The sequence below is a fragment of the Callorhinchus milii genome, unplaced genomic scaffold (assembly GCF_018977255.1).
Source record: "Callorhinchus milii isolate IMCB2004 unplaced genomic scaffold, IMCB_Cmil_1.0 Scaffold7, whole genome shotgun sequence".
Classification (NCBI taxonomy): domain Eukaryota; kingdom Metazoa; phylum Chordata; class Chondrichthyes; order Chimaeriformes; family Callorhinchidae; genus Callorhinchus; species Callorhinchus milii.
Genome location: NW_024704748.1, coordinates 16,949,472 through 16,967,380, shown reverse-complemented (window position 1 = coordinate 16,967,380; position 17,909 = coordinate 16,949,472). Strand labels below are relative to the sequence as shown.

General features: G+C 38.7%; 2 protein-coding genes across 2 annotated transcripts in view; one reads left to right on the top strand and one right to left on the bottom strand.

The window, feature by feature from the left end:
* The window catches only part of LOC103181072 (catenin alpha-3), a 245,557-nt gene that overhangs the window by 126,745 nt on the left and 100,903 nt on the right, over nucleotides 1–17,909 (bottom strand). The gene's annotated exons all lie outside the window — the stretch shown is intronic.
* LOC103181064 (leucine-rich repeat transmembrane neuronal protein 3) overlaps nucleotides 8,094–17,909 on the top strand; it is a 61,739-nt gene continuing 51,923 nt past the window's right edge. Inside the window, exons 1-2 of the mRNA XM_007897274.2 lie at nucleotides 8,094–8,360; nucleotides 8,759–10,293. Of these exons, the coding sequence (XP_007895465.1) occupies nucleotides 8,357–8,360; nucleotides 8,759–10,293 (1,539 nt within the window). The 5' untranslated portion in view covers nucleotides 8,094–8,356. The remainder of the gene's footprint in view (nucleotides 8,361–8,758; nucleotides 10,294–17,909) is intronic.

Below are 17,909 nucleotides of genomic sequence, written 5' to 3'. Positions count from 1 at the left end.
GAAAATGTTTAATTGCCACCATAATGCTCAAGGAAATAAATTGGAAATTCCTGAGTGGAGAAGTGTTACATGGTGCCCGAAGGATTTAATGATTATTCTTACATATACGGACTATATTGATAAGTGTATCTTTGTATTAAAATTTGTATGAATTTTCACATTGCCTATATAAAGTTTGCATTGCAACTAAATTACAGTGAAATTAAGTAATACAGTTGCACGGTTTAAAACATAGGATTTCGATATGATTCTGACGGGTTATGTTTCTGGAAGGGAAATACAAAAATATTGCTATGCGGCCTGCGGACGTTTCTCAAATCCGCATCCGGCCCTCAGCAGTCAAATGGTTGGACCACACTGCTGTAAACCATGGGTTCCCTACATAACCAATAACTCAATCAGCCATCCTTCCAGCTTACTTTCACACACTGATGCCATTGCAGCAGCCTGCAATATGAAGGTGTCAAGATAAGTTCTCTGGAATTGTGTGTTATTTTTCTCCTGTGGTCAAAGACCAACTGCATATTGAGAGAATAAGACTATTTTCTATTCAGGTAAGCCATTTAGTTCCTTGTAGTCTTTATGTGTAAAGTCTATTATTCTCTGCACCTTGGGGAAGGTAGCAATTTGAAAAAAATCTTGCTGTCTGTGCAGCTGCTGCTGATGGTCTCAGTTTATGTGAATGTATTCTGTTGGCATTCTGAAAATGACATAAGTGATCTCCCTGATGCAGCATGACACTGCAAACTAACTTACTCCACCTATGTCCCCCATGGGGCCCTGGAAACAGCCAGCTGCATAGAAATGTAGGCCCATTGTAACTAACTGCTACAGGAAGTGCTGTCCTTCTTCATGACTGCTCCTTCAAGTCTTCATTCAGTACGTGACAACTCCGAGCCATTATTCAGCCTTACCCTCAGCCTTACACTCCTTCAGCTTAGCTCCTCTATGGTGATAAATGAATCTGTTTTGCAAGATCTAGCTCTAAGTTAATACTTGGTGCTAGCAATTAACCTCCAATGTCCCCAAGTGCTCCCCATTGGCCTCTCCTCCTACTGCATATGAGCATGGAAAATAATAGAAACCATCCTAAAAATGCCAAAAGACATCTTAAAATCACCTCCTTAATGGCAACAAAATTACCAACACCTCATTGATCAGGTTTGTTGCAGGCCATTTCCACATGAAGCTTTTTTTAAAATGTTGCCTTCGTTCAACATCTTTAACAGATTCACTTCAATTCTCTTGTGTGAGAATTACAAATAAAATTTATGCAGCATATAACCAGAGAGCTTAACCTTGAGACAATGGAAAAAGAGGATCCATGACATGAAAATGCAAAGCAAAACCACTGTAAAGGACAAGTACTGAATCACCACAAACACTGCTTCGGGGTTTAAATTTCCATCATTAACCCACAATGGATTAGCTTGCATTCAAGGAAAGTTAAAGAGAAGATTCACTGAATATTTGTTAACCAGAGACAATGCCATCCAGGTACTGCAGTACAGAGTCACTTTTAATATTTTACAAAAGTATTTCATTTTTCCCCACATTCTACAACCTCCTGCCAATTCCAGTTCTCTGGTTGATGTGATAGATGTACACTCACAGCATTTGTGCTACATGCATTTAATTGAATAGAACTAAAATAGATGCAGAAATAATAAAACATCTGTGTTTCTTTGAAAATTGCACAACTGCAGTAGTGCAAGCTGTTTTTTCATTCTGCTGTCTCTTGAACTGTATTCTGTCATTTGTACTATCCATGAAAACATTTTAAATATTTCCTTTATAGAAAATGGTATGAAGTTACATATTTCATAAATAAAGAAAATGTGGCTGAGTTGCTCATGCTCTAGGCAATTACAGCTATCGGATTAGTGCAAATGCTCCTTCATTTTCCAGCATTCTGTTACAATTAAAATCACAACGCGTCTGGTAAACATGTATATCCACAAGTTATTGAAGTCATCAACAAAACAATAAAGCTCAGGGCTATAATTAACATGCACCTTGCTGAAATGAAGAAAACAACATTTCAGGTCATCAATATCCCCACTATGAAATCACACATCGCCATAGTTGTGATACTAATAAATTGATATGAATATCTAATCTCATTCGCTGACAATGTTAAAACAAATCCATTTTCTGAAAAGACATTACCATAGAAAGGTATGCACAACCCAAGAAGCTCAGTCAAATAAATAAATACTGTAACTGCCTTCAGTTCCACTAGCATTCTGTAAAATGTACTAAGTAGTAATATTATCATCACAGTTTGTCCATTTATAATCACTCTTCCTAATAAAAAAATGCAAGCTTTCAATCTTCTTTCTATGATGCAACACATAAGGTCATAGATCCAATATTAGAAATACTTCTATTTTAAAACAAAAATGAGAATTTAATACTGATTGTGTTTATAATCAATTTTAGATTTACAATAATGTAGGCACGTAAAGAAGATATTTTATTCAGTAAATAATTAAGTCCTCCCACTCCCAATGTGTTGGAAATGGATTTTTCAATCTCAAAGAAGATCACAGTATAAAATAGGATATATGCGTGTCATTAAAACAATTTTGTACATTGATATATTTCAAAATAATTTTAAGTCAGTTGTATTTAGAATATTCTCGACAATGGTAAAGAAATAATATTGCAACTCTTATTAAAAGTACATCCACTATCTACTTTTAAGTACATTAAAAGTGCTTCTACACATGCTACCTTATCGCATACATGTTATACTACTGATCGATACCTTTTTATAGCCATAAAGTTTATACTCTCTTGGATAACCTTCATATATTTCAACATCTCCTGAGTAAGTATTCACTACATTAAAATATTAATTATCCAAGAACTGGTAATGACTAAGAAATGAAATTTCAATTAGAAATTCACTCATAATAAAACACATAAATCCCAAAATATGACAAAATACCCAAATACTTTCTTTCGAATTTGTAGGTAGACATCTTACTCAAGAAAAATCTGTACTCTTCATGATTGTAATCTCTGGCAAAATATGTACAGTGGTACATCTTTTTAAAAGTCCTCATGTGTTATGTTTCCATTGCTTACTACCCTTGCTCTACTTTTGCTCTTAAACACAATTCACCTGAAAATAATAAGAATAATAATCCTTGCATTGATGTAGTGCCTTATCACGCCTTCTAGACATCTCAAAGTGCTTCACAGATGATACCGTGAATTGAATTGACTGAATATATATATTTTTGTGGGTGAAATGTGGCAGCCAATTGCGCACAGCAGTGTCCCACAAACAACCGTGGATTGAGTGATCAAATTATTATTATTTTATTATATTTTTTGAAGGGATTATTACCCCTGGAAAAGCAATCCGCCAATCATCGTACAACTGGGTTCCTACTTACTGCCAGATAAACAGAGGTTTGTGGGGTAATGAAACTTGCCCAATGTTTCACCTTGCCTGGTAATCGAACCCAGATCCTCTCGCTTGCGAGGCAAGTACTCTAACCACTAAGTCACAGGACCCCACATGAAAAGAACAAAATGGGGTCTAAATTCGGGCAATTCATAACAAGATTGCTTGATAGACTTTTGGTCACAAGAATCAAACTACACTATGCCAATCCATGGGAATTTTGAACTGATACAATCTATTTCCATAGCAGAGACCCCACATGTTGCCACAACATACTTCCATTTATCAGAAAATGAATGCTATATATGTTCTGACATGACACCTACATAATAATAATAAAAATTATGATCTTTGCATTTGATACAGTGCCTTATGACTTCGTTGGACCGTCTCAAAGTGCTTCACTGAATATATTGTAAAGGGAATTGACTATTTGCGGGCGAAATATGGTAGCCAATTGTGTACAGCAGTGTCCCCTAAACAGTAGTGGATTGAGTGGGGGGAGTGGGGGGAGGAGGAATTATTACCCCTGCAAAGCGATCCGCCAATCAACTAACAACTGGGCTCCTACTTATTGCTAGGTAAACAGGCGTGTGAAGTAAGGAAACTTAACTAAGGTTTTGCCCTACCTGGGACGAACCTGGGTCCTCTTGGTTGTGAGGCGAATGCACTAACCACTGCATGAAGGACTTCACATAGCTTGTTACCATAAGTACAGTTTACAATATTACAAGAAGCATTGAACAGGATCTCTCAGTGTTTGTGGTGGCACCCCTCCTGTTTCCAAAGCATATAATTGAGCAGTTTGCACACAGTGCATGGTATTTGCAGTGATATTACCTAGGAGTACCGTGAACCCAGGTGAACATAACATACACAGGATGATTGCAGGCCCAAAGTAAAATAATTGACAATGCAGCAGATCAGTGGTTGGTATAAACAAGTTAATTTTAGTCAATATACGAATTGCGATGTCTGGTGGGTAAGAATGTGCAAAGATTTCCAGTCCGAGAGATACAGAGAGGTCAGTTTGTGATACTAACCAGACAGGAGATGAAGAAAAACAAGGGGATCATAAGAAGGAATCAACAAGAGAATCACTTTTTTATCAGCCAATTGACACTAAAAATGTTTACATTTGCATTTGCTATAGACACTAGGACAGCAATGTCACCTGAAACAATATATCAGGCAAGATAATTACCTTCTTTGGGCTGAAATGGCTGAGAAGATGATTGTATACATATATTAAAAGGATGAATAGATTTTGGACTTCTATTAATCCAAATTCCTATCTCGAAGTGTCAGAACAACCAAATGACCCACCAATCCCAAGAAGAAAAAAAGTTAATGACAGCTGTCAATCAAAAAAGGATGGCACCTGACTGGAAGCTACTCTGAATATTGATCAGTGATATTACCTAGGAGTACTGTGAACCCAGGTGAACATAACATACACAGGATGATTCAGATAAACAGGGAGATTTAGATTCTGACAGAGAGAGATTCAGATTCAGAAAAAAAATCGTTGGAGAGGCTGAAGAAAGCCAGACTCTAATAATCTGTTACAACGAAGTAAAATACTGCAGCCTTGTTATCAAAGTTAAAGCTACCTGTTAGCTGCTAAAGAACAGTGACAGTGAGGGAAGATCCAAGATAGAAGATCTGAAGAGATGAGTGAAAAAACTAGTGGAGGAACAAATGATGACTTGCTTGATCACACCATGGGGAAATGAAAAGCTGCAGAACAGCTTGCAAAGGTTGCTCTTGCCCTCCTGAGTTAATACACAAATCCACATGGGTGGACTTGTACAGGGCCTTCAGCCTCTCAGCCCCTAGGCTCTGGAACTCTATCCCCCAGTGCCTTCGCCTTGCTTCCTCCCTTTCCTCCTTCAAGACCGGTCTCAAGACCTTTTTCTTTGACCGTGCCTTCAGCTCCCCTCTCAACTCTCTACCCCCTCCTCGCCCCCTCCGTTCCCTCCCCTCACCCTAACCATTTTCCCCCTTCTCGCTCCCTCCCTTCCCTCCCCCCACCCTGACCGTTTTCCCCCTGCTCGGGTCCTGACCCAACTGTCCAGCGCCTTGGGACGTCCTCCTGACATGAAAGGTGCTTTATAAATGGAATCTTGTTATTGCTGTTGTTGTTTCTTGGGCATTCAAACTCAACTAAAATCCCTTTAGGTTTGAATCCAGCTGCATGATGATATATTGTATTTGTGTTATTGTCTGTCACTCACAATGTTATATTTAAATTAATGATTAATGAATTAACCTAGTTTTGCACCTCTGTTTGTGGTTTTTCAATTTCTTGATTCTTCAAGGACAACAGAGGGTTAAAGCCTGCCAGAGCAAACCGTTTTGTCTGTTGTTGAAAGATCCTTTGATCCATTAAGAAGTCTGTATCGGTCATAAACCAGTCTTAAGGAGGTAGGGTCTGGAATCGACCTCAGGAGAATTGACTGGAGGTTGTGTTTGTCCTAATCACTTAATTGATTAATTTGATTAATTGAAGATTAATTCTGAATTAAAGTTACACTTTCAGCATCTCCAATTCAATTCAAAGCATCTCCACAAGCCATTTACCAGCATTCTGGGGATCTTCATCATCATCAAGTATCCAAAAGGAGGTGGGTATATTTGATATATATCCACTATCCATGTTCTTATATCCTGAGCATTGTATGATGTAGAACTAATTTTCTTACATATTGGATACATGTTTGGATATGTATAGCAGCACTTTTCTTACAACCTCATCAATCAATTTATTTACCAAATAGGTATCCAATTCCCTCTTGGATGTGTTGACACAATCTGCCTCCATGACTTCTCTGTGTAGTCAATTTTACATATTCACTCCTCTCTGTGTAAAGTAATTAAATCTAAATTGTTTTACCACTTGCTGTCTTCTGAATTCACTTGTTCTAGATTTAAGCCTCCTTTGAAGAACAGGCATACAGGATCTCAGTTTAATCTCTCATCCAAAAACACAACATCAAACATGTGTGTTCCCTAATCCTGCACTGGATAGCTTGCCTTAGAATGTAGATTCAAGTTCCCAAATAACCTCACCCAGAGGTAAGAGTTCTCTCAAATGAGCCAAGATGACACCCAATCTGAGGTTATCTACAGGTATTAAAGAAGCCAGAGCTAAATCATCAAGAATTTCATTTTGAACAATCTTTATTTCTGAAAGCTGGTGGGTAAAAGCTATAACATAGGTCTTTTAATTGTTTATATCTGTACCTAACTCTTCCCTTAGTGATGATCTGGTCTCTAATAGCTCTTTTGCCGCTAAGTGAGCTGAAAAATAATCTTTAGATTCACTTACTGTTATCAGCGATTTGATTTCTTTCTGTTTTGCCATCTTACCTTCTCTTAAGACTCTTTGTGAAGAACTCCTTAATCTAACTATTTTGTGTTTATTCTCATCTTTTGAATTATATATATTGGATTTTCGTATCCGTGCATTTGATCTAACACCTTTCAGGGCTCTCCAGCACGCCATTGGAGTGCCAGTCAAGACTATGAGCTCAAGTGTGTTGCTATTTATAAGTTATTGTTAGAATGGAATGCACACTCTTTCCCTGGAAGGACACATCTTGCTTACCTAATTCTGGAAAGTATTAGGCATAGGTTGGCAGGAGCCAAGGCTTGGGGAACCCAGAGTGTACGTTGGGGGTACGGCTGGGGTGGGGTTTAAGCACCTAAAACTACATAGTTTGCCATTGATCGTCCTCACAAGGTGGATGGCAGGTACCAGGAACTCCATGTGAGCTTCAGTTTCATATAATATCTGCTCTACTCAACCAAATCCATTCAGTACCATTATGTAAGGTTCAGTTCACTTCCATGGTATTTGACATTATTAATTGGTATGCAAATTCTAATCATTTTGTGAAATCATGCAATAAGTGAGTATTTTGGATGAAAATATGTTCTTTTCATCCAGTAATAAAATAGCTAGCTACTGATTTTAGATTCTATAATGTAATGCAATCATATAAAGAACGATTCTAACAATGCATTGATGTGAATACGGGAGTTCCTTTTCAAATCTACATTTAACTTCTATTTTCATGAGAAATTACATTAAGTAAGAATATTTTGATAAATTCCTGGGGAGCTTTGACACTCAGCAAAAGACACACCAGTGCGATGGATTTCTTTAGCCCCTTACCCTCAATCAAGTGCACATCGCAACTGCTGTAAGCTCAATATCAGATGTATATGTTAGGCAATCCGGAATAACTACAACCTGCTTAAAACCCTCTCGTACGGGGCTCACACGTTTTGCAGCGGAAAGAATGCAATGGGTGAGATTTCCGCACAAGCCCATAACAGTTCTCTCCAGTGGGGGCAGCTTTACATAAGGGCTGTCTTCACCGCATCCGAAGCAACAGTGTAAGGAAGCTCACGGCGATGAGACCGCGCACGGGGACGAGCGCCGTCTTCGCATTACGAACCGCTGCTTTGCCGACGCGCTGTTTGGAACAGTTGCATTTCCAGAGGGACCATCGGCATCGGCTGCTCACGGGAACCATTGACCGCATCAGTAAAAAAAAAGAATCCACAGCGCTGAACGCTGCGAGAGGAGTCAGTTCGCGGTGGTGGGAAGAGAACCGACACCACTACGGTTCCTCGGGTTTGGGGAGGGTTTGGGGAGGGTGGGGGGTATCCTGGAAGATAAGCGTTCGCTGCGGCTGAAGAACTGACCTTTTCGTTTTGCTTTCACGGTGAGAGCTTGATTTATCTTTACATGGCCGGGAAAGAGTAATGTGTAAAAAAACTGTCCATCTCCCAGGGGATCAGGTCCTTATTCCTGGGTACCAGCCAACCCGGACTCACTGCCGAGCAGTCGACACAGCCGGTCATGCTTTTGGTGCTCTGAAACAGGACACCAGACAGCTCACGAGCACCGCGTAGCAATCGCAAAGGATGGGTAAGTTTTTTGGGGTCATTTGTTTATTTTTATTATATTTTTTTTAAAAAAAAAAATTTTTTTTTTTGGGGGGGAAACTTCGAGGCAGCGTTAAAACCCGTCAGAGATCGCGGTGCGTCCCAAACGATTCGAACGAGAGGCGAGAGGAGTCGCCTTCAAAAGTTGCGCGTGGCTTGAAGACAAAAAAAAATCTTATCTATTTTTTTTATATATATCTATGCATTATTGTGCGTGATTGCAAAAAAAAAAAAATAGGGTTGCAAACATGCAACGGCGTGAGATGCAAACCACCGAGAGTCGGGTCGGGGGGGGGGGGGGGGAGTCGGTGAAGCGTCAGAGAGAGGCGGTTTCGCCGTTGAATGGGGGGAACTTTACCGAAGCCCTTTTTCGTGTTTCAGATTTCAACGTAATTCGGCTGTTGAGCGGAAGAGCTGCGGTGCTGGTGATAGCCCCGACGGTGCTGCTCAGTGTGCTCTCCGCCGCCGAGCGAGCGTGTCCGAGCAGCTGCCGGTGTCACGGCAAAATAGTCTACTGCGAGTCGCTAACGCTGCAGGAAATTCCTCCCAACATCTCGCCCGGCACTCTGGGGCTGTCGCTGCGGTACAACAGCGTCCAGAGGCTGAGCCACAACCAGTTCACGGGGCTCAACCAACTCACTTGGCTGTACCTGGATCACAACTACATCAGCGCCGTCGACGAACACGCGTTTAACGGGATCCGCAGACTGAAGGAGCTGATCCTGAGTTCCAACAAAATCGCCCGATTGCTGAATAACACTTTCCGCCCGGTCACTAACCTCCGCAATTTGGATCTATCGTACAACCAACTCCAGTCTCTGGAAGCGGAGCAGTTTCGGGGTTTGCGTAAACTTCAGAGCTTACACCTGCGGTCCAACTCTCTCAGAACAGTCCCCGTCCGAATCTTCCAAGACTGCCGAAACCTGGAATTTTTAGACCTGGGATACAACCGTATCCGGAGTTTAGCTCGGAATGCCTTCGCGGGCCTGACCAGGCTCACTGAACTGCACCTGGAGCACAACCAGTTTTCCAAGATCAACCTGGCTCACTTCCCACGGCTGCTCACCCTGCGGATCCTCTACTTGCAGTGGAATAAGATCAGCGTCGTGATCCAAGGCATGTCCTGGACTTGGAGCTCTTTGGAAAAGCTGGACCTGTCTGGGAATGAAATCCAAGCCATAGGACCAAACGTGTTTCAGTGTGTGCCTAACTTACAGACACTGCATCTGGATTCCAACAAGCTCACCACCCTCGGGCAGGAGATCCTGGACTCGTTCATATCCCTCACTTCCATCAGCCTCTCGGGAAATATCTGGGAATGCAACAGGAACATATGTTCCCTTGTGAACTGGCTGAAGATGTTTAAAGGGAGGAGAGAAAGCACAATGATCTGTGCTGGTCCAAAACAGCTGCAGGGAGAGCACGTCTTGGAAGCAGTTGACCACTATAATATCTGCGTGAAAAAACACAAAATTACCACGCAGGGTGCATCTGATGTGTCTAAAGCTCTGCCCAAACCTACTTTTAAGCCAAACACGGAAAGGCCTAAGTATGAAAGTAAACCTCTTCCAGCAACCTTGGTTTCCCCGGAATCCAGCTCTGATGCAGATGTTGTTGAGCACATCTCCTTTCACAAAATCATAGCAGGAAGTGTGGCGCTTTTCTTGTCTGTGTTGGTGATTTTGCTTGTGATCTATGTGTCCTGGAAGCGTTATCCAGCGAGTGTAAAGCAACTGCAGCAACGGTCTTTGGTCAGGAGACGCAGGAAAAAGAAAAGACAGTCGCTGAGACAAATGACACCTACCACCCAGGAATATTATGTTGATTATAAACCTACAAATTCCGAAGTTGCTGAGATGTTGATGAACGGAACAGTTCCCTGCACGTATACCAAATCTGGCTCCAGGGAGTGTGAGGTATGAACCATTATTTCTCAAAACCAAAGCATTTAGGGACCGCAAACGAGAGGTAAATATCTGATTTATAGTGACCTGTGGACGAGGTGTTCGATTTCTTCAGCCATTTCTGGCGATATTTACATGTGATTGCATTCTACGTGCACAGCTCGTGTTATTTTAGGGTCACACGCTATCATGGAAACTCAGAAGTTTTAGATAACTGATATTGATCCAAGCGTATTTACTTTTTTTTAAATGTTTGTAATTGATTTATATAGCATCTTAGTTATCAACAATAAATGAGGTGGTGATTCCTTTTTAAAATAGAATCATGGTTGCAAAGTTTTTTAAAAAAAATCTATGCAAACAAACTGAATAATCATTTGTGAAAGTTTTATTTAACTTAATTCATACTGAGTACTGATTTTTAATGCATCTATTTCCAGTGGCGTATTGAAGTTTTAAACACTTAAAAAAGTAAAAGATTGTTAGCGATTTCTGCATATTAATATAACCCATGTACATCTGACTTATTTTAGGCTTCAAAATAAAGGTGCATTGAAATAGGACTGTTATAATCCAGTCCAAGAGGTTAATGAATGCGGTTGAGATTCATTGACTGACTGACACACAGTCAGAATGAATGCCTGGCACTGAAAGTTTTTATGGGTGCTAAGTGAAATGTACAGGTGCAGTCTTAGTGGATGGACTTCCACAAAATATGAGTCAGTACTAATTTGTCAGTCTTACTAAAATAGACTATGAGGATATATAGTATGTGAAACAGAACTGTCACACTGGCAGGAGAAGGTTAACATTTTAATCTTTAGGGAAATAAAAGGGAGTTGTAATCCTGGACATGATGGACCAGTTAGTCTAAAATCTGATGTGCTGAAAGAACATTACACAGGATTTTATCAATGTCGTCTGAAGAGCACAGCGACCATAAAAAAGTAGTGAGTTGGATTCCGATGCAATCACAAAAATCTGGTGCAATTCTTTGAGGAAGTAACTAAAATTAGTGAGAGTTGTCCAAGTGAATATCATATATTTGGATTTTCAAAAATCATTTATTAACATTTTACATTTGAGTTGTTTTTTTTAAAAGCTAGAGGTAATAAGGTTAACGGTAAATTACCCAACTGGACTGAAACCTGTCTTTACAATAGGAAGCAAAAATGTAAAAGCTCTTCTGGAGGACAGAAACCAGTGGATTTGTGCAGGTGTCTGCTCTGGCCCCCTGCTGTTAACGTTATGCATTGGTGAAAAGTACTGTTTGTATACAGATGAATGTTAAATAGTTGGTGCCAAGCTGTGTGTCTACGTGACTATTATGAGAATAAAGATTATCGAAGAAGATCTGGAGCAATTAAGCAGCCGGACTAAGGAATGACAGTTGGATCTGAATGTTGATATAAAATCAGTGTGCACTGAATCAGAAACAGTAAAGTTATGTACACAATGAAGGTGTGTCTACTGGCATCCATAAAGAACAAATGGATTTGGGCGTGGTTATTGATCAAAACATTATTCTAAGCTGGTATTGAGCAATGGTGATGCCACATTTAGAATATAATCAGCAATTTGAGGCATTCTACCTTCAAAAAGTTAATGATGCTTTGGGAGGATCAGAGAAGAGCAACAAGATGGTTTCTAAGCTCTGTTTAAGTTTAAGATAGTCTTATTGCAAAACAATGCCTTGTTGACAATAAATACCATTAATTAATACTACATTATTCCTAGAAACAATTTCCTCTATCACCGTATCAATTTATTTTATTAGATACATAATTTTGAGAAATTGAAGCTTATGGCTGCTTGAATAACACTTAAGTAATTAGCTGATTCACTGGAAAATATCAAATTTCTGGCTTTTAATTCATGATTAAATCAGGAGACACATTGGTTTTATTTAATAGGATCAGATTTATAGAAAACATTTAGGCAATTATTATTGCGATTGAAAGTGCAATCAAATGTCCAATAATCAATTACTCCAGTTACAGTCAGTCGTACAATTAGTAAATACAATTTTATGTGACTGGCAGATTTGGTGACAACATGCAATGCAGCGTCCATGTGCTACTTTTTAAAATTGTATTTCCCTTTCTTTAGAACTGAATAACGATCGATATGCATTGTTATTTAAAGAATTGTATAATGATAGATATGTATTTAACTTTTCCAAGTTTTATCATAGATAATAGATACAATCAGCTGGATGTCTTCACCATTCGACAATGTTGTAGACAGGCAACAAAGTAATATGATGCTTATTTGGAAGAGATGTGATATTACTAGACTTTCAGTAAAAATCAGTACTATACAGTAGAGATAGTACATCGGTGACACTGGGCAGAAGCTATCAGTGCAGTTATACAGTGCCACTCAGGTCAAGAGATGTAACTGCATCACGTAAATAGCAATAGATTCATATTACTTAAAACAATATGGGAGCTGATGTTCCACTACTCAATAAAAATGAGCAGAAAGCCCACTTAAGAACATTTACCAAGTAACTGCTGCCAAAATCATTATTTATGTTCGAGGTAAACTTTTTCCAACTCCTTCCAGGCACCCTCGTAATTCCATTCTTCAGAAGATCCAATGCATTTTCTCTCCTGCTCTATTCTCCATAAACCCATTGCTCCCATCTTTGTCAAGATCTGTTGACTCTCGTTGACTCTCAAGATCTGTTGACTCTCAGTGATCTAGCAGATTGACTCAAAGATCTTTGTTCTTAGTTCAAATCCCAATGGTTTTGTCGATTCCTATTCTTTCATTCTTTTAGGTGAGATCCTATAGGTCCCATCTGCCTGTTGAGGTGGAAGTTAAAGATACCTTGCTACCATTTGAAAATAGAGAGAGAGTTTCTCCTGGTGATCTAGCCAATAATTCCCCAGAAAAAATTGGTCATTCACTTCATGCCTGTTTGTGGAACATTGCTATGCACAAATTGGCTGCCATGTTCGCGACAAAAAATACAGCTGCTCCACTTTACAGTAAATCCTGTGAAGTGCTTTGAGACATCCTCCTGACATGAAAGGCGCTAGCTGTACCAAATGCAAAAAATATTTATTATATCTCTCAGCCTTATTTTCTTGCCTATATATTCTGATGTTCTGATCTTGGTTTATTGCTTCCTTCTGTCACACAATTAGTGATCAAGCCTTTCAGCCACTACTTTGCTGTTCTCTGGAATTCTGGTCCACAATTTCTTTACATTTCTTCTGCTCTCCCAGCCTTTAAAACCCACTTGGAAACATATCTCAGCAACTGCTTTTTGGTCAAGATTCATCAATCTCCCTTTTCTCTGCTCAATGTCCTCTAATGCACTAGCAAAGAACTTTGAGAAAAAGAACTTTTCACAATTCTGCACAATATTACATTCAAAGACTAACCAGTCTTATAGGCTAAGACTAGATAGAACTTTAGGCTTTAGATGGCAAAACATAAGTAACAATTAATACATTCCATCTTTGATACAGAGAGGTCATGTAAAGCTTGGATAATTATAGTGAGCAAAACAAAAATATTTCAAAAATATGCCACATGCAGAGGTGTGCAAGAAAAAAAGGATTCTAAATAAGCAGTTAGATTCAAAATAGCAAATAACTAAAAGATCATGAGATAAATTACTTTCTACATGCAAAAACAAGACTTTGAAATCAGTGTTCTGTAGTTTTTAAAAGATTTAGGTTGAATTTAAGAATTTGCCAAATTCTGGATCCTACAAAATGTGTTTTAGAGTAAATTTAGATCCAGGTGGAATTTCTCTCCTTAGAAGTCTAACATATTCATACGTAATTATATAATATGCTTCATATAAAAATTGTCCAAGTAATTGTAGAAAAACATCTCCAGTGTTTGAACAGTCAAATTATTTCATACAAATAATTTTTCCACATGCATGTACTTAGAATCTTTATTACAAGCGAGCACCTTCATTTTGGTATGGAAAGATTGACATTTTCACAAATAAGACGCAATGTTTGGTGAAAAGCAGATTGTACTTCTAGAGTAAGGGGTGCTAAATCCAGCCCTTTGAATGTACTATTAAGCTCTCTCTCTGTGTTTTTGCCTCCACCAGGAGGAGGCTAAGTGACCAGCAAACAGAGAGAGAAGTAGTGTAGTTAGAATATTGTTCGGAAGGTATATTGGAGGAATGGAATCTGGGAGTGAACTTGATGAACCTCTGTCTTTTTCTACGCTTTCCTTTCTATGTTATCGATGATGAATTCATCCTTTGGCAGGTGCTACATAGGCTTATATCCAGATTTTGCCTTACAAACTATAGCGACCCATGAGCAAGGATTCGACAGGTAGCATTCCTTCATTGATCTCTTCACCCCAATACACATTGAAAATAATTAGGAAGCCAACTAAATACAGCCAACCATTCAAAATGTAATACTGGGCAGCCTGGCCCTGCTCTGATGGACATTGATGAGGTTGCATTGTGGAGTCCTGTAGCTCAGTGGTTAGAGCCCTCGCCTTGCAAGCGAGACACCAGGGTTCAATTCCAGGCAGGGCGAAACCTTGGGCAAGTTTCCTTACTCCACATGCCTATTAATAATCCCTCCAAAAAACAAAACAATAACAAATTGGTCATTTTCAATCCACGACTGTTTGTGGGACACTGTTGTGCGCAATTGGCTGCTGCCTTTATATATATCCCACAAATATACAGTCAATTCACTTTACAGTCGATTCTGTGAAGCACTTTGAGATGTCTTGAAGACGTGAAAAGCGCTATATAAAATGCAAGGATTATTATTATTATTATTATAAAGCAAATCAGGTTCAATTCAACAAAACAACCTGGATCAGTAGTTAATCTGCTCATTGCAATGGTCAAAAATAGCAGGTTTCCTCTTCTTTGTTTCCCTTGAGTTATCTAAAGAGTTGGCTTACACATTCATCTAAGAGATGAGCTTGTGAGCCAACGTTCCTTGTGCCTGATATGCAGATCCAAAAAGCCAGCAGACACTTAAAAAAATACATTGTACAAATTGTTTTAGAGAAAAAAGTACTGTTAATACACATTCTTTTGAATATTATGGTTTTACTTTTGTATGTATTTATGCAATAATGTCTTAAGAGTTTGTTTCATTTAATTTAATGAAATACATGTCACCTTTTGCCATTTTTTTGTAATTTGTTTAAATTAACCACACTTCAATTTTAAACAAAATCAAGATGCAATTATTTACCTCTGAACTAAGTGTTTTGTTTTTATCTTTTTCATCTCATCCATACTGGTTGTCCATTCCTATTACATATACAGATCCAAATGCTCGAAGCCTATTGTCTGTTTTTCCTCCTGTGTGAATTTCTTATAATTTCTGCCATTTTCCATTACATGTATTGCTATTTTATTTTCTAGGTTTTACTTTTGTTAATATATTCATATGGAGAATGTACTATTTTTTCATGTGAAATGTATAAATTATTTTCTCCACAACAATGTTTGTTTTCCTAAAAGCCCAATCAAATCAGTGCAATGCGAACAGGTTTGCCAGATATGTATTTTAGTTCACACAAACAGGTCAGAAAACATTATTTACAATCCTTCAGAATGAATGTTAATGAAACTCCCAAAACCTAACCATTAATTTTTGTATGGCAAATGATTGCCATAAATTTAAAAAATGAAATTAAATATATTGATTTAAGTTGTTTCCAATGATAAAACCTGGTCAGATAGTGATTTATATTGCCACGGCAAAATATTAGAAAATGGTAGACTGAAGTTAGCAAGAACTGCTGCCATAATTCGTAGCAAAACAGTACTTTTCTCTCGTTATTCGTAAGTGCACAACATTGTCTTAAACCTTAGGGGGAATTGCAAAGCAATGATAATACTGCTAAAAAGTATTTTGATTTTTTTTTGTTTTGCCATTAAATAGGCGGTAAATTATTGGCAATATGAAAATAAGGAATATACGCTTTTATGATGCAATAACTACTGATTTAGTGTTTATGCGAATAATATAAAAGGAAAACCAAGAAATCAGATTCTTACCATAACATGCATCCTAGCTCAGCTTAGTGTTCTGGTGTCCAATGTCACAACAAGGGAAACATTGTATTTAAAAAAAATGGATTTTTTTTCTCGTGAATGTTATGCCCATCAGGATGGAAGATTCTCAGTTTTAAACATTCTTAAGTTGTTTACAACATGGACCAGCTACTTTTATAATGCAACTTTAGCCCAATAGCAAACAAAACATGTTTACGTTAGAACAAATATTCAATTGCTCGTGCTAAGTATTTTTCAGCCTCTTTGAGTGAGACTGACAATTTAGAGCCAATTGACTGGTATTTCGAGCTATGAGTCCACAGTGATCAGTAAATTGACTTTGACTGCCCAAGCGCATTCCACTTGAGACCCTTTACAGTCAGTATAGAGGAAAACATTAAAACCATCAATCTGATTTTGATTCAACGTGAAGTTCTAACATTGAAAAGACAATGTTTCATCCAACTGTGCCACACAGTTCCAGCATGGAAGAATTATCTACAGAATGTCTTGCTCCAAGGCTGCTCTGAGATGCTACCTTGTGTGGAGGTCGCTATGTAAGTGCAAGTTGTTGTTGTTGCTTCCAACCATTAGTTTTAAAGCACAAAATATTTGTAAGAACTGATTGAGACTTAACAATAATTTGCACTTATATAGTGCTTTTCACATAGGGCAATGTCTGAGAGTGATTTGTGAATTGGGAATAGTAGCCGGAGCTGTTATAGACATGGGGAGGAAAGCAGACTAATGTAAAATAAAATAAATGTTGCAGTCATAGAGGGTTTAGGAAGCTGAGAAGGAGGGAGGAAGGGGGAGGGATCTCAGAAGTGTTTCAGAGAGTAGGGACACAGTGGCTGAAAGCTCACTACTGATAGTGGGTGGGGACTTGAAGCAGGCCAAAGTTTGTGGAGCAGAGGGGATGCATGGGGAGAGAGATTAGAGGAATTTGTAGAAGTTGAGTGGGGCACACTGGGTAGGCATTTGAAGATAAGTGATTCAGCAGGGGAAGAGGCAGCTAAGAGAGGAAGGGTTGGCGGGCTTGTGTGGGAGAGAATGTGACCTGTAGAATGCTGGATTATCTGGAAATTATGGAGGTTAGAACTGAGGAGGCCAGTGAGCAGGACATTGAACGAGTCAAGTCTGGAGACGACAAAGGCGTGGATGAGGGTTTCAGCTGCGTTGGATGGGATGATGTAATGTTGGAGCCGGGTGATATTGGAAGAAAGCAGATGAGTCAGAGTCAAGCTTACATACCAATAAAAATGCAAAATCTTTTTACATAACATTTAGTTTACATCATAATTCGGGTCATTACATTTCCATTTATCAAAGAACATATCAAATTGGCCCAAAACACAGAATCAAAGCTCAGCAATCCATGTTTCCAATCGTTTCCATGTTACACCGAAAGAGTATTTAGATAATGAAAGTATTCATCCATCAGTGACCACGTAATTTTTTCATATCAATTATTTACAATTGCCTCATCAATTTTTTATCTGCTTTTATAAGGATCTTACTATCATTCGACACTGTATTTATTTTGAAAATGCATGAACTGAGATCTGCCCATATGCCCCAGTGATGTATCTCTGAATTCTGAGGTATCACA